The following is a 22,844-nucleotide window of genomic DNA, read 5'->3' as shown; positions in this document are numbered from 1 at the left end:
AACCAAACCTTTTGCGACAGGTAGTCCTAGCTACAGAAGCAGGCAAAATAAGGTCCAAATGAGGCAAACAACTTCTAATATAGATGCTTGTGAACAGTCGCCGGTGCTGGCTAAGAGCAAGCGCGATATTAACTCACGCCAAACCACGCTTCATTTTGTGAATCGTCAATCTCCAAGAGCTTCAGGTGATCACATTGACAGGGGATATGCCCAACTAAGATATGGCCTTGAAGCGGAGGAGGGTGAGGTAAACGAATCCGTCGTGGAAAATGACTTTATGCTCGCAATGCATGAGCGTTTTGGCGGAACGGCAGCAACCCCAACGCGAAGGTCCAGTGTCCATTTTCCCCGCATTGTTAACTCACCCCTACACACTCCCAAGAGAAACATACCAGGGAACCCCGAAGGACCTCAGCCGGTTCCCCCAGCAAATTCTCATTCTGCGGCGGGCCGGCCCCAAATTTCAAAAGTCACGGATTTTGGCCGCTGCAAAAATACTGTGAACTCAAGCGCAATTCCAACGCTCAAACAATCACCACAAATAAAAAATAATAATAATTCAAAACCAGCTTGTGATCAAGTGCTTCCTATCCACACCATACTCGCCCCCGCTGATCCATGCTTGAAAGTTCATTCATCTGACATTGGGTTGGCACGACATAATCACGAGTCCACAACAAACAATATTGATCATCGACAAACTAAATTGGACCACAGGAGTAGCGACAATTGCATAAGTATTAGTCGTACCCAAACAAATGACTTTCCGACGGAGTGTGGGTGGGAAACTACAATTCCATGTAGTCATGGCATCCAAGACTTCTCAAATTCGGTTAAGCAACTGGTCAAGATAGACAATTACATGAAGTCAGGGACCATTGAGGCAGCATTTTCCCAGACCAGTTCGAAGAGCGAGATCGCCAACTACTGGGCTGGCAGGCTTAACTCCCTGATGAAACAACCTTCATTGCGGCATTGGTTTGATGGCGGGGATTCGACGTTCTCCTTTGATCTCCCACATGCTCTCAGAGTAAATTTGTGGCAGAGTCAGGGGTGATGTATTTGCATACTGCAAAGTTAACGGGCGAAGATAGAGTTGCCCCCATCATGTCCAAGCTCTAATTTTCAAAAAAATGTGGTGATTTCACATGCTCGTTTATCACACTTACTCGATACATTTTTTTCATACATAATTAATCCAACATCGTGAAGGAAATACATCATGTTTATCGAAGCCTCGCTCGCATGTGACGAACATGGTTATTTTCAATTAATAGATAGATTGACAAGGTATAATACACTGGAAAACAAATCTGTTCTCTACAAAACAAAAAGCTAATCGGTGTTTGCCAGGTCGAGGGCCGTCGTGTATAAAATTTCTTTTCACGCCCACCGCCTCTGTTGATCCGGTCCGGCCTCCCAGGAGATTGCATTCTTTGGCCCCTGACAGTCCAACCAAGGGTAAAAGCAATGCTACGGGATATCCAAAAATCACTCATACTGGACATTCGTTACCGCCTCAAACTCATGTTCATATTCATCCCCACCTCGCCATCAACAAGCCCCATGTCGCCAGCCCGAATACGACATTTGCGGGAAGAATCCTCCCCATGTGTGGAACAGCCATCAAATTTCCGATGCGAATCACCCGACATGTCCCGCTTGTTTACCAAATGAATTTCTTCAGGATATTTACAATGCTTTCGCCTGCATTCAAAGGCAGTATTGAGTCGGCTAGCAGTCGAATGCTGCCAGTCCGGGACAGTCCGGATATCTAGAGCTACATGAACCCATTTCATAAGAGATAAATACTGTGGTAATGGCGATTTTCGTGAAAGTCTAATGGCGCGTATATTTAATAGTTGAAACCAAAGAGGCCAAAGTCGGACCTCGTTACTCGGATATCTTGCCATGCACACATCCCCACAGAATAAATATACTGAGCAATATCCCAGATATCAACAAGCAATTGCATCAAGAACCAAATTGCAATTCCTCTCCTCTTAAGAATTTGACGCCCCTGGCTCTTTCACCGAACTTTCGACCATCATGACAGTAGCAGCGTCACCGCTCACCCAGCAAGGGCCAGGGACGATGCAGACCCCCGTGAAAAAACAGTGGGCTCAGCCATCGCACCCGTCAGCAATTCGAGTAGTCTCATCGGGGCTGCTCACTTCCGGTACAGACGAAAAAGCCGCCTCCTTTTGTCTCACGGCCGTCGCAGACCGTGATATCCCTGCGAACACGCTGATTGTCAAGAACACGTCGACCACCCTGGCAGCTATCAAGGCCTATTCAACCGTCCAGGTATCAAAAAACCAGCACATCGAGCTGAACTCAGACCTGTTATACTGCAACCACTCGTGCGACCCGAACGTGCGATTTGTTACATCGACACTCGCCATGGACTCGCACAACGGCCAACCTGATGCGCCGGTCTCTGGAGCGCTAGAGGTATGGAGTGTAAGGGATATTCCTGCCGGAGAAGAGTTGCGGTTCTTTTACCCCAGCACTGAATGGGAGATGTCACAGCCATTCCGATGTTCGTGTGGTGCGAAGCAGTGTTTGGAATGGGTTGACGGCGCAAAGAACATGTCCACGGCTGTGCTGAGGAAGTACTGGCTGAGCGACCACATTAGAGCGCTCCTCGAAGAGAGAGCCGATTAGACCTATTTAAACGGGCTTATCGAGGGAGACGGCGTTGGAATTATACTTGAAATGCGAAGAAAATGTTATTATAGACAGAGATGATAGCAATATCATTTGTATGGAATCCGTCGAAATTTCGTGGAGATGACATCATTTCGTAATTCTTTCTCTGCTTAAAGAACATCAACATTTTTCATCCAATCTGCCAACGGGCATTGCTTCTGTTTTATATATAAGAAAAAGAGATCATACCTTATATCCTATACTGTGGCAGAAGGTGGCGATATATCTCGCTCAGATATTGCGTTTCTCCGTCGATAGAGAATCAACTTGTTTCTCCTCTTCCCCTCCCCCACCATGGCTCCCATCCCCATCACGATCATCACCGGCTTCCTAGGCTCAGGGAAGACGACAATCCTGCTCAATCTGATCCCGCAGCTCCCTCCGACCTATCGTCTTGCCCTGCTAAAGAATGAGTTCGGCGACGTTGCAGTCGACTCACAATTGGCGGCTGCAAACTCCATCTCCGGAGTACGCGAACTCCTCAACGGATGCATATGCTGCAACCTCGTCGGCCAGCTGGGCGATGCGCTCATCCAGCTACGGGAAGAGGTGAAGCCTGACCGTATCGTGATCGAGACCAGTGGAAGTGCATTCCCGGCTACTCTGGCGATGGAAGTGAATCGTGTCTCGCGCGAGCGGAAAGGCGAGTTCATGCTCGACGGCGTGGTTGCTGTGATCGACGTGGAGAACTGGGAGGGATACGACGATACATCCTACACGGCGAAGCTGCAGGCGAAATATACAGATCTAATCGTGTTCAATAAATGGGAGCTGGTGTCGGAGCGGCGGTTTGATATCTGCCTCGACCGAGTGGGCGATTTGGATGTGCAGACCGCCTGGGTTAAGTCTGAGAAGGGCAAAGTGGACAAAGATGTCCTGTTGGGGATTGACGGGGCATTACTGGCGAAGGAGATGAGCGATACTGATGCTGGAGCTGGGCCGGAGCAGAACTCATCGCTGGATATGCTGCTGGTGAACAAGGTGGAAGGGAAGGACGTCCATAAACACAGTCACGATCACCAGTCTGAGGTCGAGGTTCTATCCATCTCGCTCACGGCGGACTCACAGCCATCGGCATCGTCTGACGAACTCGTCGTTGACACTGCAGCTTTCAAAGCCTTTCTAGAATCTGCACCAAAGGACGAAATCTATCGAATAAAGGGCATCATACGATTCTCTTCCCAGAATACACCCAGCGATTCGTCGGGCGACACGTCTCCTCCCAAATCCGAATCGGCCGTGCAAACATGCATCCTCAACTGGGCATTTGGACGGTGGACGCTCACTCCATCCCCATCTCAAGCCACAGTCACAAAAGCAGCCACAAGTCCATCGTCTTCCTCAAAAATAAGCATCGCGCGGCTTACCCTGATCCTTGCACGATATGAATCCGCCAAGTGGAAGAAGAAGCTCGAAGGCGGGCAATTGGTGAAGACGATGGATGCCGCTGCTGCCACGAGTTTCCTGCAGGTTGATATAATTGGCTAAATGGACGGAGACGGACATGAACAGGTACGACTATATGTCGGTGTAATATACACCGATGTCTGACCTGCATGATGCAACGAGATATGACGACATTGGAAGGTTAGAGCTCGTAGATCAATATACTAGAGTAGATACAAGGAGTCTCGAGATAGAAGAACCAACCTGATAGATAGACACTTGATATAACGTGGAGATTGGGAGTTTATATGCCCCCAAGGAAATTTTTTCTCCATTATTATTTTAAAGAATCATAACTAGCAATAACTTTTTATCCACGCCTTCTCGCTCTTTTTTCTCTTTTCTAAAACTTATTCCTTATGCATCTAGATGCCTCTGATATCCTGTAGTGACAGTAAATAAAGATACCGAAATGAAGAAACCGAAATCATAGAACACTTCTCCCCTTTTTAGATTGTCACTGTCGTCATCACCTAAGTACCTCACTGGTGGCCTTGTTGTCAATAGCCCAAAAGGGCTGCCGCACCGGGTTCAGTGACAATATAGATCACCTCATGTTTGTCGGTGAATCCATTGAAGCGAGTGGCACTACACTGCGTATAGGCGCCCATGTTTTCAAAATAGAGCCAGTTACCCACACCCAGCAAGCCGTTCAAAGTGACGCTCTGGCTGATGACGTCAATGCCATCACAAGTCGGGCCCCAGATGGAATACTGGATCGGAGCAGAGCAGGTGTCCTGATCGTCCTTGGTCAGAATCTGTGCGACGGGGTGCTGGTGGTCGAAGACGATGTTGGAGAAGTTCCCGTATACGCCATCATTAAGATAGATCATGTACATCCCGCTGGATGTCGGGGTAGTGGCACGGGTTGAGCTCGTGGAGTCCGAATCAGAGTCGGAGAGGTGTTCCTCGGCTCCGACGTCGCGACGTGCGATGACGTTGGCTGCCAGCGTGAATGCTGTTGCGACGTAGTATCGTCCTGGCTCGGCGATGACACGAATATGGGGCGGGAAGTAGGTATCCAGTGCATCGCTAAGGGCAGAGGCGAAAGGCTCAAAAGTATCGTCCGAAAACCCGCCGCCGACATCGAGGACTTTCAGGTCAAATCCGATTTCAGCTGCTCGGTCGAAAACGAAGCGAGCGTCCTGGACGGCTTTGATGAATGATTTAGGGTCCTCGGCTCCGGAACCAACGTGGAAGCTGACACCGACGACATTGAGACCTAGTTCGTGCGCGAGTTCGAGGAGTGGGCGGGCAGACGAGAGCGAGGCACCGAATTTCATGCTCAGGCGGCACAGGCTGGCGGAGTCGTCGGTCAAGATACGCAGGTATAGCTCGGCATCAGGGCACATTGCTTTGATCTTGTAGAGCTCGTCGGTGTTGTCGAAGGTCATCTGCTTGACGCCAACCTGGGAGGCATAGCGAAGGTAGGACTTGGTCTTGCACGGGTGAGCATAGATGATGCGAGTTGGGTCAACACCGGCGTCGAGAGCGAGGTCGATTTCGGCTTTGGATGCACAGTCGAAGCCATTGCCGAGGACGGCCATGAGACGGAGGACCTGAGGGTTCGGGTTGCATTTGACAGCTAGGATGGGTCAGCACCACATGGTAAAAAAAGAAAATAAAACAAAAAGAAAAGAAAAGATAAGAAAAAGAAAAGGGAAATAAGATTGACGTACCATAGAAGGGCTTCACGCGGGGAAGGTTCGTCTTCCAGCGAACATGCTGGCGATAGATCTCTCCCAGATCAGCAACGTAGAACGGGTCTTCGTCCCCCGGATAGCAAGTCTGGACATCGACCGTAGCGGCCCGTTGCTTCAAGATGTCAAAGACAAGCTGCCTGGAGGCGGCTCTGGCCTCGATCAAATGGGATTTCCCGCTATGTTCATCGTCCGAATTGTCGACATGTTTATATTTCTCATGAAAATTATCATTCAAATATAGTCTTGGGTGGTCGCTAGCTGCAGGTGCCATAACCATCAATGCGTTATGCGGTCTGATTTTATTCTGGTAATATCAAGTTGTGTGGGAGTAGCTCGTGTTAGGGAGGTCGGAATGTATCGCAGCCTTCGCTCACTGGACCTAGCCTCCTCGACTCTTCCTCTGGAAGAGGAAGAACCCGTTGAGAAGTCCTATGCGGCAGCTCAAGGGTTTCGGAATTGGAGGGGGTGTAGAGTGAGTCTACCAAAAGCAACGGCGGAGAGTTGACGAGGGCGTGCTTCAGGAGGTGGAGGGATCCAAGGAGTCCGGAGAAGAGGGCTAGGGGTAACAACGTATGGGATCGAAGTGGCGCGGACACCGTAGAGCAATGTGCCTTTGGAGAGTCCCCAAAGGCGGTTTAAAGATAAACAGAGAGGAATACGAATCCTGCCAGGAGTTAGCTAACGCATCCGAGTGACTGCAAGGGTGGCGGTAATGGTGACGATGATGGCAGGACTCGGTCGAGGTGAAGTGGACGATGGAGTGTCATGGTGACGGAGCAGCAGTGAAGAGCTCACCTCTCAGGCAAAGGCCGATAACAGGCTGTCCGAGACGAACAGAAGAGAGCAGAGCAATAGCAGAGCGTGAGAGCTAGAGTGAACACTATGGCCACTATCCAGAGGCGCGAGGGTGCAATTTATAGCAGGGGGAGGAGGAGGAAGAGGAGGAAAAAGAGGAAGCGAGCTAGCGGAGGGCGAAAAAATTGGGCGGTTTTGGTGGAAGTGTGTGGGTTAGTCATCCTGCAGCTCGGCCGGGTTGCGCAACCACGTCAGAAGGGGGAGAAAGGGAGAGAGCAGCAGGAGGAGGAGAAAGGCCAGGGGAACATCCTCGCCCATGCATGCATCGACACAAGCTCGTTGCTTTTTCTCTGTCTCGTCGTCTCGTCTCGTCTTGCTGTCTCGTTATCTCGGGTTAGCTGCAGCGGATGTGGCTGTGAGCGATCCATCCGGGTGAGAATCGATGCCGGCTACGACGAGATGTATGAGGCATATGTTGGCCGAGACGGTGAGCAGGAGGGAGCCGATGCCAGAAGCCGCCGCGGGTGATATCCTTGTGGTTCCGGCTCCATCGTCGAGACAGTCGATGTTCGTAGAACCTGTTCCCAGAGAAGTTGGTAACCCCTGATGTGGAATCCAGTTGAAGACAGAACAAATGTTCAATCTGGTAGAAGTAGAGCGTTGGAGAGAGCACGAAGAGGTACTGAGGTAAAGAGGTGTCCATGATGTGGCTGGCTGGCGGTGTAATGTCCATCAATTACTGGATGTGCTCTAGATATCAGCGCCTCCGAGAAGGTGGCTACGAGCTGAGGACGGCGAGATCGGCAGATAAACATGAATGGGTCGACGATTGATTTTCTTGCAGGCCGTCTGGCGTTCCTATGGGAGTGTCTAATCTTTTGACTTGATCTTCTAGGCTGCTTGACGTGGGCGAAGTAGTGGGATGGGCATATCATCATGGACGGACGGCAACAGGCGAAAATAGTATACCTCGATATCTACCGATTCGACATCATCTTCCGAGCAGACACTAGGTAGTTGGATGCGAGTCTTGTCGTGCACTTCTAGTCTGGCACTCTGCATGAGCTCAAAAAACACGGATTCGCTCTCATGTCGCCTTTTGAGCGCTACGATGATGGCAGCCTGCGGTGACCGGTCCACCAGCGCAGCCATCGTGCCAACTAGTGCAGGCAGGCTGTCTGAATTGTACGTACAGTCAGATACAACGACAAGGTCGTGCTGCTGCTCTGAGATCTGCCTAGGGACGGCACCGTCCCAGTCGAGCACTTGGAACTCGACCACAGAGCCTGCTGCGGGCTTGGACACGCCGATGTTCCGGTTAACGATGTCGCGTACCTCTTCCAGGTCCGTCAGAAGGACCGAGCAGTCCGTCATGAACTGGGCGAGTGCGATTCCGACGATACCGCATCCCGCTCCCAGTTCAATTACATTGAAGCGTGACTCGCCGTTCTTCTGTACCAACAGGTCCCTGAACGTGAGAAACGAAGAGGTAGCTGGCTCATCAACCGGAGTTAGTGTCTCCTGGAAGAGCATTAACCATGCAAGTGAGGCGTCCCTGTACAAGTTAGACAAAACGTCACATACAAAAGGGAAAATACGGAATACAACAGGGAGGATTGGCTGTTATTATGGGATATTAGACATCCTACTGGTAGCTAGAATCCATATCCTACCCATCATCCCCTACGTACCAGATATGTCTCGCCAGATTGTTGCCCGTCTCTTCCCAGATTCGCACCTCGGTTGGGCAGCGAGTCTCCAGCCGTCTGAGAACCAGCTTCTCAGCCTGTGGAGGCCCTGAGCCACCGAATGGCGGACTCCATGCTGATATCACCGCTGGGATATTAGACGTCGTAGCAAAGTCATTATCCGGTCTAAGGTGGACTGCTGCTGGCCCAACGCGTAACTGGACAGCGTGTTGCCGCAGGTTTAGTCTGATGCCGTCGATGGTTACGGTCACCTCGCGAGCTCCAGCCGGCCAGCAGAAGCTCTTCTGCTGGATGCACTGGACATCGCTGTCGTTGTAGCTGTTGACCAGCACCGACGCCGTAAGCTGTACCTGCTCGGCGAGAAACGAGTCTCCAAGATCGGTTGTAACAGTGACAAGCGTCTTGATGCGGGACCCAGCGCCGGCCTTCTCTATCGTCGGCGGCTTCAGGAACCGCACGTAATGCGGCATCCTGATATCTTGTTGAGATCGCAACCATGGTAAACGCCGTCTTTTTCGTTCCAGAGAGAAAGAAAAGCAACGTCGCGCTGACGTAATCGAGGCTGTCCCCAACAGGAAATCCAAAGGGTCCAACTCTGCGAACTTCACAATGCGACGACCTGCGATGCGCATCTCGCTGAAGAGACAGTCGATGCTGATACCCTCTGGCCCGCACGCAGAATGTTCGATACGGGCGCTTCGAAGGGATAGGACGACGACGCCTGACATGCCCGCAGCATAGACGACCTTAACTCCGCCCGCTTGCACACATCTACCATCAACATACCAGACCACGGAGTACTGGGTTAATGCGCCTCTGAGAGCTCGTCCGCTCTTATACTATCTCTCTCCGTCTATCATGCGCCCAGGAGACCCTCGTATCCGCCAGACCCTCAATCAGATCTCCCAGAACCTCGAGTCCGCCAACGAGTCCGCCCAGGAGGGTATATACGCCTTCGCCCATAACTACATCGAGCCGTGCTTCCTGGGGGTACAGGAGTGCTTTACCTCCTTTACGGCCCCCTGTTTCCCCAGCCGAGACGACCAGCTTCGTCGGCGACGACGGGAGCGGTCTAGTGCCCGTGCCGAGTTTACTTTTGGATTCTACGATGACTGGGACTACGACGAGGATGCGCGCGAAGAAGGGCTGTTAGGCTGGCGGAATGATGAGCTCGACAGGCTGCTGGCCGGGAATAGCTCTGCGCGTGCGTCGAATGACCAGCCGCGCACGAATAGACGAATGAGCTACGGTGCCCGGCGGCGGAGTTCGATCCTGCCCAGTGACGAACGGCAAGACCCGACTGTCATCCCTAGTTCGTCCATACTTGGCTTTCTAGAGCGGTTTCCATGGAGGATAGGAGCAAGAGGCATTCGCTATCGTCCATCTGCTGCTAACCTGCAAGAGAATCCGGGTGGGCTGAAGCGGGACGCCCCAGAACAGGCACCGTTACTCGAAGCAAGCGATGAAAGCGATCATGCCAGAGGCGATACCAACGGCCACGGTAACAATTATAAGCCGGAACTACATTCAAGAAAGCGACGCGGCACGCAATCATCCCATGCAACTAGCAACTCCCTCAGTTCGCGCGGTGACCTAATACCCAGCGACGAAGAGGAAGACGCCGTACCGCTCGATGACGAATTTAATATAATGACCCTAGGCCGCCGAGGAGGCAGCTTGGGCGGCGATGACTTTACCTTCTCCGCTCCACGATCAGTCTCTGGCTCGACGAAAGGAACCACCTCCTCTCGGACCTCGAATACGAGTAAAGGGAAGGGTAAGCGGAGGAAGCGAGATAGAGGCTTGAAACGGCGTCGTACCATGTCCAAGTCATCGCATTCGACGTCTGAGTTAGATACCAGCATTATGATTGAACCGGCTACAGACGTTGCTTCATTGGCGGATTTGAGGAGGGAGGAGGAGGAAGTTCGACTAGAAGAGGAGGCAGCAATAGAGAGGAGACGTCTGGCTGCGCAAGACCTGGCCAAGCAGAAGGGGCTGAGTCTGGCTGATGGTGATAATGAGGTGGGTACACTATTGTATGGATGGTGAAGCAGGTTGCTAACAATGTGCAGCCCTCCCCGGGCCCTCTGGACGACGCCCATGACGAAAATAATAACTCCTCTGACCAACCTTTCACCGAAACACACATTCCCCCGTCGCGATCCGATCACGAAGCATCCACTAACCTAACTACTAATTCACCGAGCCCCGAAGACGGTCGTGGGCCTCCTACATCTCAACTCAACAGCCCCGAACCACATACACGTACCACCATATCACAAACCGGTATCTCTCAACAAGATAATACGGATAATATTAATCCGAACGACTCGGGGCCCGATGACCCCTCAAAACATCCTAATGCCACCCCCACTAACAACGAGTTATGACCATGATCCCAGCCTTGCCTTCACCACATGCCTTTTACCTTCATCCTGTAGACTATTTTTGATTCCTGCCCTGGTGGCCTCTTCAGCGGTTAGGAGACCAGCAGTTTCCACGCCATATAAGTTGAGGTTGGATTGTTATTCACCAACCAATAACTGGCATTGGCCAGCGCATATATATGTATGTACATAGTGCCATATACTGTCATATATATCACAAGGCCCATTGCCTTGTCCAATTTACTCCATATGGAACCATTTTTTACGAAGAAATAATGTCGACAAGCACAAGTACCAGGCTGTCCAATCCAACGCCCTGGTCCATCTCAAATGCAGTTAACTGGGGCATCTTTACTTACTTTCCTAATGTGGGATCGGGAGAAATTGTGGCGCATGAAAAATACGATTTGGCATACATGCAGCTGGCGAGGATATCCTTGGAAAGCTGAAAGAATATTCAGCTAGACAGGTAATCATAAGACGCGCTCTATACGGGCTGTTCTCCTCATTAGGTATTACATGAGGAGACATACATGTTATAGCTTCAACAGCATATAGATTCCACTATTGGTTCTCATGGCTCAAGCAAACATCTGCTCTTGGCATATTCTCCTATCCCTGATGTGATACCTAAGCCGCCACAGCATACATTACGTCCATGGCTAGGTAAGTTTGCTGTTGAGTGTATAGAGCACCAGGAATCTTCTAGGGGGCGTAGCCTAAATCTCGGATTGAAGACGTCGTCTATATGGACAAGATCATATGATTTAACTGGTCAGGATATATAAATTTCTAGAACATTTAAAGTGATCTATAGCAAAGCTTTAAAGCCCTTGTCTTGAGTAACATTCAGGTCCAGGAAGGCAGCGACCTGTCCAAGATGGTCGACTCCCCAGAAGGACTCCGTCTTACCCTGTGCGTTCGTGCATTCGATCCATGGCAGGCCGAAAGCACCGGACTCCAAGGACTGGTCTGTATTTGACACGAGCTTTTTCTTAATCTCGGCGGTGGAAGCCTGTTTTCCTCGGTGTCAGCTATACATGTATACCATAACGGTTAAATTACTTGACATCTCAAGATGCATGTCCCTTACCTTCTCAGCCACTTTGATCGCGGCGTCCTTCCCGATTACACGCTCCAGGACCGGCACATAGCCTTCGGGCATGCCAACAGTAGAGTCCGACTTCACCCACAGCGCGTGGTAGAACGCATCGATACAGCCGACCAACTTCTCAAGGTGATCCTCTGCAATGACGCAGAGAGCCCGTTGAACCTGCATGTCTATCAGTACAGACACCAATCAACTTGACAATTCACCGCTAGAGATTAACTTACAGCTAGAGTATTGACCGGGAATCCCTCCGGCGTCGTCTCTGTAATTGGGACATTGAGTAGCTTTGACCAGCGCATGCGCTCCACGTTGATCCATTTATCCTTGTCTGCGGGATTTATATAAAATTAGACGAGTCCGCGCGTTGAGAAGCGAAAGCAAATTGAACGAGACGGTCAACAACTAACTCTTAACACGGATTGGAGGGATATTTCCTGTTGCCTGGATGATCCCCCCCAGGAAGACAGGGACGTAGACCTTGGTGCATTTCTCAAAGACAGGGGAGTGCTGTTGCATAGATTAGCATGTAAACCAGGGCCTTTGTTCCCGTTATCATACATACTCTGAGCACGTAGTATGCAATATAGGCGAACGGGCTGAGAATGTCGACGTAGAGAGTGATCTTGGGAGCAGCCATCTTGATGCTTGCGGGGAGATCTGGGGCTGAGGGCGCCGGAGAGTAAAATCTCTTGTTCAACGATGGCTTGACGGTCGAAGGATAAGCTGACGATGAAAGGGATATATGCCGTCTCCTGCAGGTTTGTCTTATGGTCGTTAGGATCGTTCATGATGCTTCCATCCCGTATTTTTAACTGATCAGATGCTGAGGCTGACCCACTGAGATCCTGGAGGCCGAGGTATCGCCAGCACGGCGCGAGGCCTCAGTAGACGCTTCAGAGACATCGAGACTGGCTGTTTGATCATCGAGCTGGACAGATGAGAGTTGTAGGAGATGGGCAGCGAGGCCGTTGACCGGTCGTTGTGGACGTCTGCATGCTTGCGATCGTGTCAGCCATCGAGAATGCTTAGCAACGGCCTGATCGCAGGGATTATGAATATCATTTCATCATTCCATCATCAGCGTGTTTATCAACCTGAGCGTGATGAGTTTATGTTTCTGCATCGGGCAGCGAACCGGTTTATGCAGCGAGATCGTACAGAACCATATGAGCGGACGATATACCGGAGTGATCAAATGATATCTTCTCTGACGTACCAACCAGAGACATCAACCAGACATACTATTCGATAGTAGCTTCTCTCATGATGCGGCCACCGATCCCTTCCTTTGATGTTGGACAATAATACTCCTTTGCGGCTTCTTCCTCTCAGGTCGTGTTTATTTATACCCGCTGCTTCGACCGAGCAAGCAAAGGATATTTCTCCTACTTCGATATCAACCATACATGGTATTATTTATTGGTTTCTCCAATCAATATTAAGCCTGCATCAGAATCAAGCATATTACATTCTAAATTTAATATCATCCCTCACCCTCTCCCAGTTAACGTTGACCAGGCCGATGGATGATACTCCAACCCCCAAAAGCAGGGCCTTGTTAAATTCGCTTCTTGACTCTGATATTCCAGCCGATTGTGAGACATCACAACGATTAACACCACAAAAGTAATAGACTATGAGTCTGGGTATCATCTTGTATGATAGTTAAAGGCTGACTTGAACCAGGCGCACTCGACGGCTACCGACGACTCCCAGAAAGAGGCGCAAAGGTGACGGACCGTCCATGAACAGCAATAATATCATAGTGAACCAAGACGGAACAGCCATGTCCGATAGCTCAGATCCAGAACAGAGTAGCCCAAGAACGTTCCTAGACCCCGAGGGCGGAACTCCAGTAATCGACGCGCTCAATGAATCGGTCACCAAACGAAGACGCCAGGGGGAATATCTCTATCGACCTCCCGTTTGGAATATTCGGCCCATCGAAAATAGTCCACTGGATTCTAAGTCTGGACTTGGAAACCCTCAAAATGGCAAAAATACAGGACCTGAAGACACATGCCAGTTTTGCCTTCAGAGACTGCCAGACCCGATCCTGTCTTCTACCGTTCAGACTCAATTCAAGACTCCGCCGTTGGTCACTAAATCTACTCCCAAGGGTGCTACTTTGCGAAAGACACTCTCTTCTCTGAGGAATCGACCCAGGGCGCCCACCATTCCATTGCTTGAGCCCTTTAATGCTGACTTGATAACAAACCATGCCATCAGCTTTCCTAGCCTCGGAGCTCGCAATACAAACGCTGATGCTTTTGTCGAAGGCAGTATAATAGCCACAGATAGTGGCGATAGCTCTCCTACACTCAAAACATCTTGGTCTAAATTGGCCGGCTTTGTTACCAAACTGCCTGGCCGATTAAAGCGGTCCGTACGAAGAAGAAATACTACAAGAAGGTCTCCATATGGAGCTATAGGCAAGGGTTCATCTAACTCCTAGCCAATGTAGCGTACCTTTTATTTAAGCCACAATGCCCTGTTTGGTTACTCTCTGCTCTTTATTTTGCTATTACCTCATGTTTTATTGTTCTATTAAACCAGTATTATACAACATCTTGTAATAATATTGAGTCAGTGTCAGAGTTAATCTCATTTAGCAGAGTAACTACTGCAGCATTCTCAGACACAATGTTTAAGTTATGATATGAAGGTAAAATGGTGGACACAGCATATGGCGGCTGCATTCATTTATGACAAGGAGGATTCCTATCGTTACGGACATCTTCATATAAAGGATCAAATCACGGATTAGATAAATTGGGAGTTATAAAGCTGACATCATATCAAGTCTCCTCAATATAAATGGACCAAGAATACACACGAATTTTCATTTGCTACCTTGCGATCAGCGTGCCATTGCCGTCCATATATTCCAAGTCAATTACGCTTCCCATAGTCAATACTAGGATCGAAATACCCCCGATGAATACGGTTGAGGGTGGTTGGGCGTAGAAGAGGCGGATCGTCATCATCTTCAAAGATATATTTCTGGTTTGCCGTACTCCTCGTCAGTACATCGAGTTGGTCGCTAGTTTCATATCTCGAAAGGATATGGCCTCCTCTTTCGCCATTTTTTAGAGGCGGGAGAGGATTTGGTCGTGGCGAAGCGTAATCTGCTCCTGTGCTAGCTCTCTGCGGTAGATGTCTATGTGGTGGTGGCATAGGCGGATGGCCAGCTTGCGGAGTAGGACGACCATAGTGCCTGGCGCCCCCAGTACTTCTCTGGTTGATCGGATACGCTTCTTCGCTTGTGACGTGCAGGCCGACGGATTCCATAACAACGAGAGCTATAATGGCATATGGGCGTTGATTTAACACCAAGTTAGTCACAAGCGCCCCTAGCCCTTTGTCCCTATTATAGTATGTTTCGACAAGGAACTTCCCAATCTCAACGCCAGTTTTTCCAGAAGCCTTCTTCTTTTCGAGCATTCTTCGCAACTTAAGTCTCTCTCGTGAGTCCATGTTATATTGATAAGAGACATTATCAACTTTGACGACGCCTGATTCCCGTGTTTGGGTTCCATATTGGACCATAGAGCCGCTCATTGCATTTTGGAAATCATATGCTTGCCCTACATCGAGAACATTTCTGGGACGTACCGAGCTGACAGGGCTGACCGTATATGGTGTAGCATTCCCGTCGCCACGGGGAGATCTGAGCGGGCTTATCCCACGCATTGGTATTGTCCTGAGAGGAGGCGGATATGTCCGAGATCGTGGTGCTGGCAGGATAGGGGCTCGAGGCTGGTTTGCTTTCGAGGATTGATTATTCGTTGTGGCCTTCTCCGTACTGCCCGTCGAAGTTCCTTTCTTTGGTTTCAACCAGGATATTGACTTCTGGATTGCCGACTTGATGCCTGGGGGTTTGTTTTCAGTTCCATTTGGTGCTTGGCCAGTCATGCTCTGTTGTGCGTGTCAACTTGGATATGCGGGACGCTTTATAGAAAAATAAAGGGGTTTTTTGGTTTGTAGAAAGGATTTCTGATCTATAAGTTAAAGGGGTTGTAGTAAATGGCGTGGAGAAGTAAATGTTAAAGGTACAAGTAAATAGGAGCAGACTTAATAAAGAAAGGAATAAGTTGGAAAGTAGTCTGAGTGATCCGAGATGGTTTGTGCAGTGAAATCTACAGAGCACTGCAGAATATATCAAAAACATCACTGTCGAAGGTTGCTGGGAAACAGCCATTGCCCACGTGATGCTGCTGAGCAGGATGTTTCCATCAAAAGCCAGGCTGGAGAATGCATGCAAGATTGCTTGTGTGAATAAAAGAGTGAGACTGTGTTTTAAAAGGTGGAAGATAATATATTATCTGTGCCTGTCTGTCACTAATGCTGGAAATTCACAGGGTATAAGGTCTATCCGCTCTGCTGGGTGAAGTAGATTATATAGAAATACAATTAAAAGGGGTATATAAACAGAGAGAAGGGGAAAAAGAGGGTAATAACCCAAATCAAAGTTATCCAGTAGTGATAACAGGAATACAGTACGCCAAGGCACAAAAGTACATTCCGAAAGACAATTATATGTAAGAGAGCCGTGAATCAAGGGGAAGCATAGACAGCGCATGAGGAAGAGGGTATCATGATCAAAAGCCAGTATGGAACGTTAAGCTAAACCAAATAGATAAGTATTAAGTCAAGGGAGTAGGTATATAATGCATGGGGAAAGTCACGCATGAAAGGCATGGAGTAAACCGTCATTGGAAGAGCCGAACTTGGGGGAATTAAAGCCAGAGAACCCAGCGGATTCCTTTGAATGCACCAAGCCCAATGAATCGAATAATTTTCCAGAGCATGACACTTATCCACACAATCCAGAAAAGGCCCATGAGTAGCCATTCAAAAACTGCAGACAACAACTTCACGATGGAGCGGATTCGTCGACTGCGTTTTCTTAAGCCTTTATTTAATATGTTTTCAAGTTGCTTAACAGGCAGGGTGCTTGCTGTTCCCAAATCACTTGTTAGGCTCTCAGCTTGGGTTGCCAGTTCTCGAATGCGCGGAGTAAGCGTAGAGGAAACCAGGTTCTCAAGGCGTCGGATTTCAGCTTTCATTGGCGGAGCTTTCAAGTCCACAAAGTCTCTGATTAAAAGGTTGTAGGCAGATGTGCGCTCATGGAACGCCATGATAGATTTCCTGGTAGCGAGTGCGGATGCCTCCGAGCTTGCTATATACGGTGCGATGCTATTATAATTAATCGGTGCCTTCAACCAAGAATCAACACAGGATGTCGGAGATCTCTCGGCATAACGGCAGATTTCGACAGCTTTAATGCCTGATGACAAAAGGTGAGTACGAACGCGGGAAATATCTCGTTTGCCGATACGACCGGAGTGAGGAATATGTCGAGTGGAAATACTCCAATTACGCGTTATATTGCCAAGCCTCGTCTGCGTGGATGAATCCCAGGCTGTCGAGCGACTATGATGAGGTTCCTCCTTAGTGACATCAGAGCTACTGACGTCTGTGAAAAGCTCATCACCAACGGGAAGATTTTCCTTATTCGAGGCCCCTCTGTATAGGTCTATGGGGTCACCGGCGTCACTCTGTGAGATGGAGGTGAAAACTGGGAGACGCGTTCGCTGTGATGCATAGTCGTCGGAGTCCACCCTTTGGCTTGCGTCACGGAAGAGATCGCCTCCTGTAGTCAACTTTGTATCACTTGGCACCACCTCTGCGTCGATGTATTCAGATAAGCTAGACGCGGACGACTGTCTTGAATGGCCGAGATGTTCTCTCTTCCGTATTAGATCTCCCACCCTCGATACTTCGTTCCCAACAAGTTCAGCAATCCGCCCTCCCTTGAGAATCCTCTTCCATTCCTGTTGGTTAGCATTCCGAGAATATTTCGCAGGCGAGCTGTCTGATCTTCGGATGCCTGGATGCTTCTGGTCTTCAGGAGTGAAAGGTGAAGTCGGGGGAGAGAAGCTGGTGTGTGTATAGCGATGAGACAGCGAGCTGCTTGGCTCAGCAGCAGATTCTGGGGTGTCTGGAGATGGCCCCTGTTTTTGCCTACTAGATTTCCTTGAGTGGCCTAGGTAGAATGGATGCCGGCGGCCTGGAGACGTAGATCGGCCGCGCAGCGGAGAGAGGTTTATGGCCATGCTCGGGAAAAGCCCTTTCTGTGCAGGCGTACTAAAAGGATTGTTGTCATCATGGGTTGGGGTTCCCTTGGATCCGGCTATGCCCCCATCACTGACCAAAGACGAATTAGAGGCAGCATAACTTAGGCGTGGCGACGCATGCGGACTCAAATCTATGTTTAAGGGCGGTAGAAGTGTGGAGTTCGGGGTATTTGGTTGTGTCGAGTCATGCCCGGGTGTATTTTCAGAGTCCGAGGCCGCCCTATTTGGGGTGACCGGCCTTTTACCCTTTTGGGGAATGCTCTGTTTAGGTCTCGACTTATCGTTAGATATTCCATTCCTCCCGTCCAATACAGAAAGGCGTTTCCCCCAGCTTCCATCCTTGTTACTGTCATGAGAACGGTCTGAAGACCAGGAAGACCTCCTATGCCGTTTTTTAACAGGAGATTTGCTTTGGTTTCTTGAACTGCTATGGTTGGGCGTAAAATTAATTGACTGGGCTAATCGGTGCCGTAGACGCCCCCTTTCAGAGCTTTGCTGGCTTCCGTGTCCAAGCGGTGTAAAAGTAGGCAGGCGTTCCATTTGCTCTACTTCAGGCTCAGAACGCGCATCTTGACGTTGCTCCTCGTGGGTTCCAGGGAGGCCAAGATCACTTGGGGACGACTCAGGCTTTGGTGCGGCTTTAATTCCACCTGGGAACAGCTTGTTTCCATTACGATCTTCAGCCTTGGCTTTATTCTCATCCTGCTCATACCACACCGCATCTGCTAGGAGGTCTAGAGGTGTTGTTATCCAATCCATGCGTGGGCGGCGTCTGACAACGTCCCCGGATTTGGTTTTGGTAGGCAATAAATGCTGGTCAGGTTTGTCTTCTGTATTGGCCTGGGCAGCAGTAAGGTTAAAAGGCGGTAGATTAATATGTTCGTCCGGCTTGCGTTGGTGTAAGTTTGGAGATTCAGCAACAGTATCGACCCATGCTGCGACCTTTTCAACATCTCCCCACCCTGCCGCTTCTGAATCGATTGCCTGCCTTTCTCTGTATCTAACTTTCCTGTTGCGCAGATACTGCAAAGGATTATATTTCCGGCCACCTGATGCATCATTTTGGCTATCACGGGTATCATGAAGCCTTGTTGCAGTTTCTTCACGAACTGGAAGTGGTGGTAGATAAGGGAGGAGACGCAAATAGTTCTCAAATAGCTCAAAGTGTTGTTTGGCCTTCTCAGCTCTTGCAAGGGTGGCTTCAGAGAATTGTACTTCCCCATAGTGTGTGGCGCCATATCTTAGGTTAACAGTCTCCTGAGGCGTTGGCGGCCCACGCGAGGGAGTCTCGATCTCAAGTTGTTTCGGCGAAGGTAAGCCCTGGGGCCGTGAAAGGACTACCGAAGATGATAGCCTCGGGCGTTGAACTCCACCAGAAGTAGTACGGACCAAGGAACTCCGCCTCCGCGAGTCGCTCAAGCTCAGCGCAAGGTTTACTATCTGCGCAGAATCCGTATCTAGCCCTACTGACGATGTAGTACGAGGGTGCGCGTGTGTAGAGCTTCCCTGGGTATAAGGCGTATCATTCGGGTCAGTCTCTTCATGCGAGACGACATTTGAGAGTGGAGAGCTTCCAATAGATGGTTTTGATGCATGAAGCTGACGGCGCTGCTGAGAGTTCCGTTTGGGGATAACCAGCTGGCTCTCATCACTCTGATGCCGAACTGGTTCTTTGCCTCGACGACTGACGCTTCTCCAGGGAGAACTTTGCCGAGGTAGATTAGACCGGCTATCAGATCTCTCATTCGATAGCCCTATCGGAGACTCTAGTCGAAATGTACTGGCTGCCTGCTTCCTGTGCCTCCTTTGAAAGCGGTGATCTGTCCCTGGTGACGGAGTTCCATCCGAGACGCCATCCCTGGCAGAGCTGGGGCCTGCCGGCGCATCTTCCATAGATATATACCCGCCAGAACTCTCGTTCTGGGCCTGATCCGACTCATAAGAAGGGGAAGACATCATAGTTATGGGTTGATTATAGCTCAAGAAGCTGGTCAAATACTGTCAAAACAAACGCGTATGCATGTGATAAGCTCCATCCAAAACATGGAACAGGTTCTCCTCGGTCATGCAATAAAGAAGGACAACACCCAGAACGCACAAAAGGTGGCCGGCTCACAATGAAGCCAGCCCGGTTGAAAGGTCGATAAACATGGCCGTCTCCGTCGAACAAACAAACGTTCGAGCTGTCCATCTTTTTGAGGTCCGCAGTTGCTCCTTTTTTAAGCTTGAGAGCCAAACAAGGCAAACAAGTCACGTGTCTACTGCGCCACAAGGTGGCTGCTTCTGATATAAAAACATATAAAAAGGGCAGACCACGAGCACGATATACAGGCAAGAAAGAAGATATAGTACTGATGGCCCAGCAATTACTCCGTACAGGTTGCAATTCTAGTAAGTACATTGGAAATCTGTTTTACAGCAGGAACTATAGGTCTAAAATGAGGGAGGGTGCTTTTAAATGCAAAACAGTCAAGGAAATGGTAGGGAGCTACTGTCCCAAGGTTTCCAGCTGGAGGCATTTCAAACGGGCTTCCGTTTCAATAACCTACAAAGAAATAAGTTAGCATCCGCAGAAAAGGGGAAAAGGTAGAGATAAAGCTGGATAGACTTACCTCCATGGCTTGTTTAACTTCCAAAACCCTTCTCACATCAGCCAGCCAGTCCTTACTTAGTAGCCTCGACCATCCGCGGAGTGTGTTCATTTCACGCGCGGCATCATCAAGGTTGCCTTGCTCGAGTAACTTCTCTGTACGGGTGAGGATGCTCTCGACGTCGTCTCCGCTAGAGGAGGCTTCTTTCTTGAACATGACCTTGCTCATGAGATAGCTTGTCGCATGGCTGGCGACGCCGGCATCTTCAGGGAGCAGACTTGCTTTGCGGACTTCGTTGGCAACACGTCTAAAGCGGTCGATGATTTGGGCAGATGAGGGGATCCCACGTTGGTATGCGGTAGGGTTTATCGATGAAATGGCGGCATTGATAATTGGGTCCTGGCCTGCGAGCCCCTTGACAGCCAGTAGTTCGTTGATGAATGGCCTTGGCATGCTATCGCTCTCGAGGGCAGAGTGGATCGCATCAACGGCGACTTGGAGCTGCTGGGTCGTCAGGTTGGCGCTGATCACGTCGTTCCAGCCTGCAGTCAGCTTCTCAAGCTCGGCCACTTGAGCAGTCAGCTCAGACAGTTTGCTAAAGCGGCCTTCTCTTTCCTTTTCGACAAGAGTTTCGACATCGTTAAGGAACTTGCGGTTCAATTCGATAGCTTGTTCAACCAGCTCATTTCGAAGCCGTTGCTCAGCAACCGCATTAGCCCTCTCAACCTCCGTCTTGATCTTTTCTTGGTAGGAACTTGCAAGCTTCTCACGCTCAGTCTCATATTCCTCGCGGTACTGGGCGGCCTCTTCGGCACGGACCTCATCGATTCGTCGGACAAGCTCAGTAGCGGATCGATCAAACTCCAAGTGTGCATTCTTGATTTCTTCCTTGGCCGCGGAAAGAGCTTCTTCTTTAATGCTAGAAATCTTCTCTCCAAGCTTCATGAAGTCCTCTTTGGCTTTGGCGATCGGAGCAGCGAATCGAGAAACCGATTCATCCGCATTTATAACAGCGATAAGCCCGTTGACGATCTTTGTTAGTTCCTGGATAGTTGGATCATCCTGTAGGGCTGCCAATGGCTCAATGCTTGCAACAGTAGGAGCAGCTGGCTTTCTTGGCTCATCAAGAGAGACAGCTGGCTTTTGAGTATCAGTAACTGGGACTCTCTCCTTCGGTTCATCTTTCTTGCTAGCAGTAGTCTCGGTGACCTTCTTGTCTTCGGCAGCTGGCTGTTTTGGTGCTGGTTTCGATTTCTCGGCAGCGCGAGGCACTTCGGCGTCCACAGCACTCATATGCCTTCCCTTGTGAGATACATCGCTCCCACCTTCATTTTCGGCCACCTTCCAAGAAACGCCGCTCTTGCTCGGTATCGTCACTTTCTCTCCCTCTTCACGGGGTGTGGAAGGCCGAGTATTGATGTGTCGGGTGGCATTGGGGAAGCGGCGGCGGAAATCAAGCTCCTCAAGGTACAATACTGCCTCCTCGCCGTATGGAACATATTCCGTGAAGAAGTCATGGAAGTTATCCGACTTCAGAGAAAACCACACACCTCCGGCATAAGCAACTCCAGTGGAAAGGACGAGATACAACAGGAATCTGCTGAATCTCCCCTTGGCTTTGGTAACAGGAGCAGGCGGCGGTGGTGGAGGGGGAGGAGGAGGAGCGCCGGTTTTGGCCTTTGGAGGTTCAGGTGGGTTTACCGACGAGCCAGGCGATGTCAAACCCTGGGCCGCAGGCGATGGTGGTGGTGGTTTCGAAACACCCTCCGGCGTTATAGCTGAAGCGGAAGATGGAGAAGGTGGTGATCGGACGTTGGGATCGTTCACACGCAGCGTTGCGCCGGTTGTAAATGTGGCATTGCAGATTTGCCTCGTTGGCAAAGAACCTGCCTCGAGCCGAATTGAGCTCTCGTACGGCCAGCCGGCGCTTCTCACTTTACTGTAGCTCCTCTATACGGTGAAAGAAGATCCGTTTAGCAACAGGCTATCAAGGGACGGCCGCCGGAATAGATTCTCTGCTCACCTTGCCTATGAGGCTTCGTCGGGATGTATTTAGCCATTGGCTGGCGGCCTTCTGCCGGGTCAATGAACCCAGCCCTCGGGACGGCGCAATTGAATTGCGCAGCATGCTGGGCGTTATATGCCGCTGGATAGTCGACAGGAGCTGAATGGTCGTCGGCTCATGGGATGAGTACTGGGAGAGAGCGACGTCGATTTGTTTTGGCACAAAAGTGGTTATCTGGGAGA

General features: G+C 50.0%; 9 protein-coding genes across 9 annotated transcripts; 3 read left to right on the top strand and 6 right to left on the bottom strand.

Moving 5' to 3' along the window:
- Positions 1-2,049: 2,049 nt before the first annotated feature.
- On the top strand, positions 2,050-2,667 carry GIQ15_06203 (uncharacterized protein; the record flags this gene model as incomplete). The annotated part of the gene is made up of 1 exon (XM_033553620.1): positions 2,050-2,667. The coding sequence occupies one exon, from the start codon at positions 2,050-2,052 to the stop codon at positions 2,665-2,667; it is 618 nt and encodes a 205-aa protein (XP_033404764.1).
- A 339-nt stretch (positions 2,668-3,006) lies between these two features.
- Positions 3,007-4,200, top strand: GIQ15_06202 (CobW domain-containing protein; the record flags this gene model as incomplete). Its single annotated transcript, XM_033553619.1, has 1 exon — positions 3,007-4,200. The coding sequence occupies one exon, from the start codon at positions 3,007-3,009 to the stop codon at positions 4,198-4,200; it is 1,194 nt and encodes a 397-aa protein (XP_033404763.1).
- Positions 4,201-4,658: 458 nt separating this feature from the next.
- Positions 4,659-6,138, bottom strand: GIQ15_06201 (ornithine decarboxylase; the record flags this gene model as incomplete). The annotated part of the gene is made up of 2 exons (XM_033553618.1): positions 4,659-5,743; positions 5,838-6,138. The coding sequence occupies 2 exons, from the start codon at positions 6,136-6,138 to the stop codon at positions 4,659-4,661; spliced, it is 1,386 nt and encodes a 461-aa protein (XP_033404762.1).
- Positions 6,139-7,547: 1,409 nt separating this feature from the next.
- On the bottom strand, positions 7,548-8,835 carry GIQ15_06200 (uncharacterized protein; the record flags this gene model as incomplete). Its single annotated transcript, XM_033553617.1, has 2 exons — positions 7,548-8,211; positions 8,348-8,835. 2 exons carry the CDS (start codon positions 8,833-8,835, stop codon positions 7,548-7,550), a joined length of 1,152 nt encoding a protein of 383 aa, XP_033404761.1.
- A 388-nt stretch (positions 8,836-9,223) lies between these two features.
- On the top strand, positions 9,224-10,758 carry GIQ15_06199 (uncharacterized protein; the record flags this gene model as incomplete). Its single annotated transcript, XM_033553616.1, has 2 exons — positions 9,224-10,390; positions 10,441-10,758. The coding sequence occupies 2 exons, from the start codon at positions 9,224-9,226 to the stop codon at positions 10,756-10,758; spliced, it is 1,485 nt and encodes a 494-aa protein (XP_033404760.1).
- Positions 10,759-11,566: 808 nt separating this feature from the next.
- GIQ15_06198 (putative 2-hydroxychromene-2-carboxylate isomerase) lies at positions 11,567-12,503 on the bottom strand (the record flags this gene model as incomplete). Its single annotated transcript, XM_033553615.1, has 5 exons — positions 11,567-11,770; positions 11,849-12,028; positions 12,091-12,194; positions 12,274-12,373; positions 12,429-12,503. 5 exons carry the CDS (start codon positions 12,501-12,503, stop codon positions 11,567-11,569), a joined length of 663 nt encoding a protein of 220 aa, XP_033404759.1.
- A 2,255-nt stretch (positions 12,504-14,758) lies between these two features.
- GIQ15_06197 (uncharacterized protein) lies at positions 14,759-15,781 on the bottom strand (the record flags this gene model as incomplete). The annotated part of the gene is made up of 1 exon (XM_033553614.1): positions 14,759-15,781. One exon carries the CDS (start codon positions 15,779-15,781, stop codon positions 14,759-14,761), a length of 1,023 nt encoding a protein of 340 aa, XP_033404758.1.
- An 824-nt stretch (positions 15,782-16,605) lies between these two features.
- Positions 16,606-19,965, bottom strand: GIQ15_06196 (uncharacterized protein; the record flags this gene model as incomplete). The annotated part of the gene is made up of 1 exon (XM_033553613.1): positions 16,606-19,965. The coding sequence occupies one exon, from the start codon at positions 19,963-19,965 to the stop codon at positions 16,606-16,608; it is 3,360 nt and encodes a 1,119-aa protein (XP_033404757.1).
- A 529-nt stretch (positions 19,966-20,494) lies between these two features.
- On the bottom strand, positions 20,495-22,725 carry GIQ15_06195 (mitochondrial protein; the record flags this gene model as incomplete). The annotated part of the gene is made up of 3 exons (XM_033553612.1): positions 20,495-20,551; positions 20,619-22,547; positions 22,621-22,725. 3 exons carry the CDS (start codon positions 22,723-22,725, stop codon positions 20,495-20,497), a joined length of 2,091 nt encoding a protein of 696 aa, XP_033404756.1.
- Positions 22,726-22,844: the final 119 nt, after the last annotated feature.

The sequence above is a fragment of the Arthroderma uncinatum genome, assembly GCF_011692745.1.
Source record: "Arthroderma uncinatum strain CBS 119779 chromosome Unknown scaffold4, whole genome shotgun sequence".
Lineage (NCBI taxonomy): Eukaryota > Fungi > Ascomycota > Eurotiomycetes > Onygenales > Arthrodermataceae > Arthroderma > Arthroderma uncinatum.
Note: the sequence above shows the minus strand (reverse complement) of the source record. Positions and strands in the feature narration are given on the sequence as shown.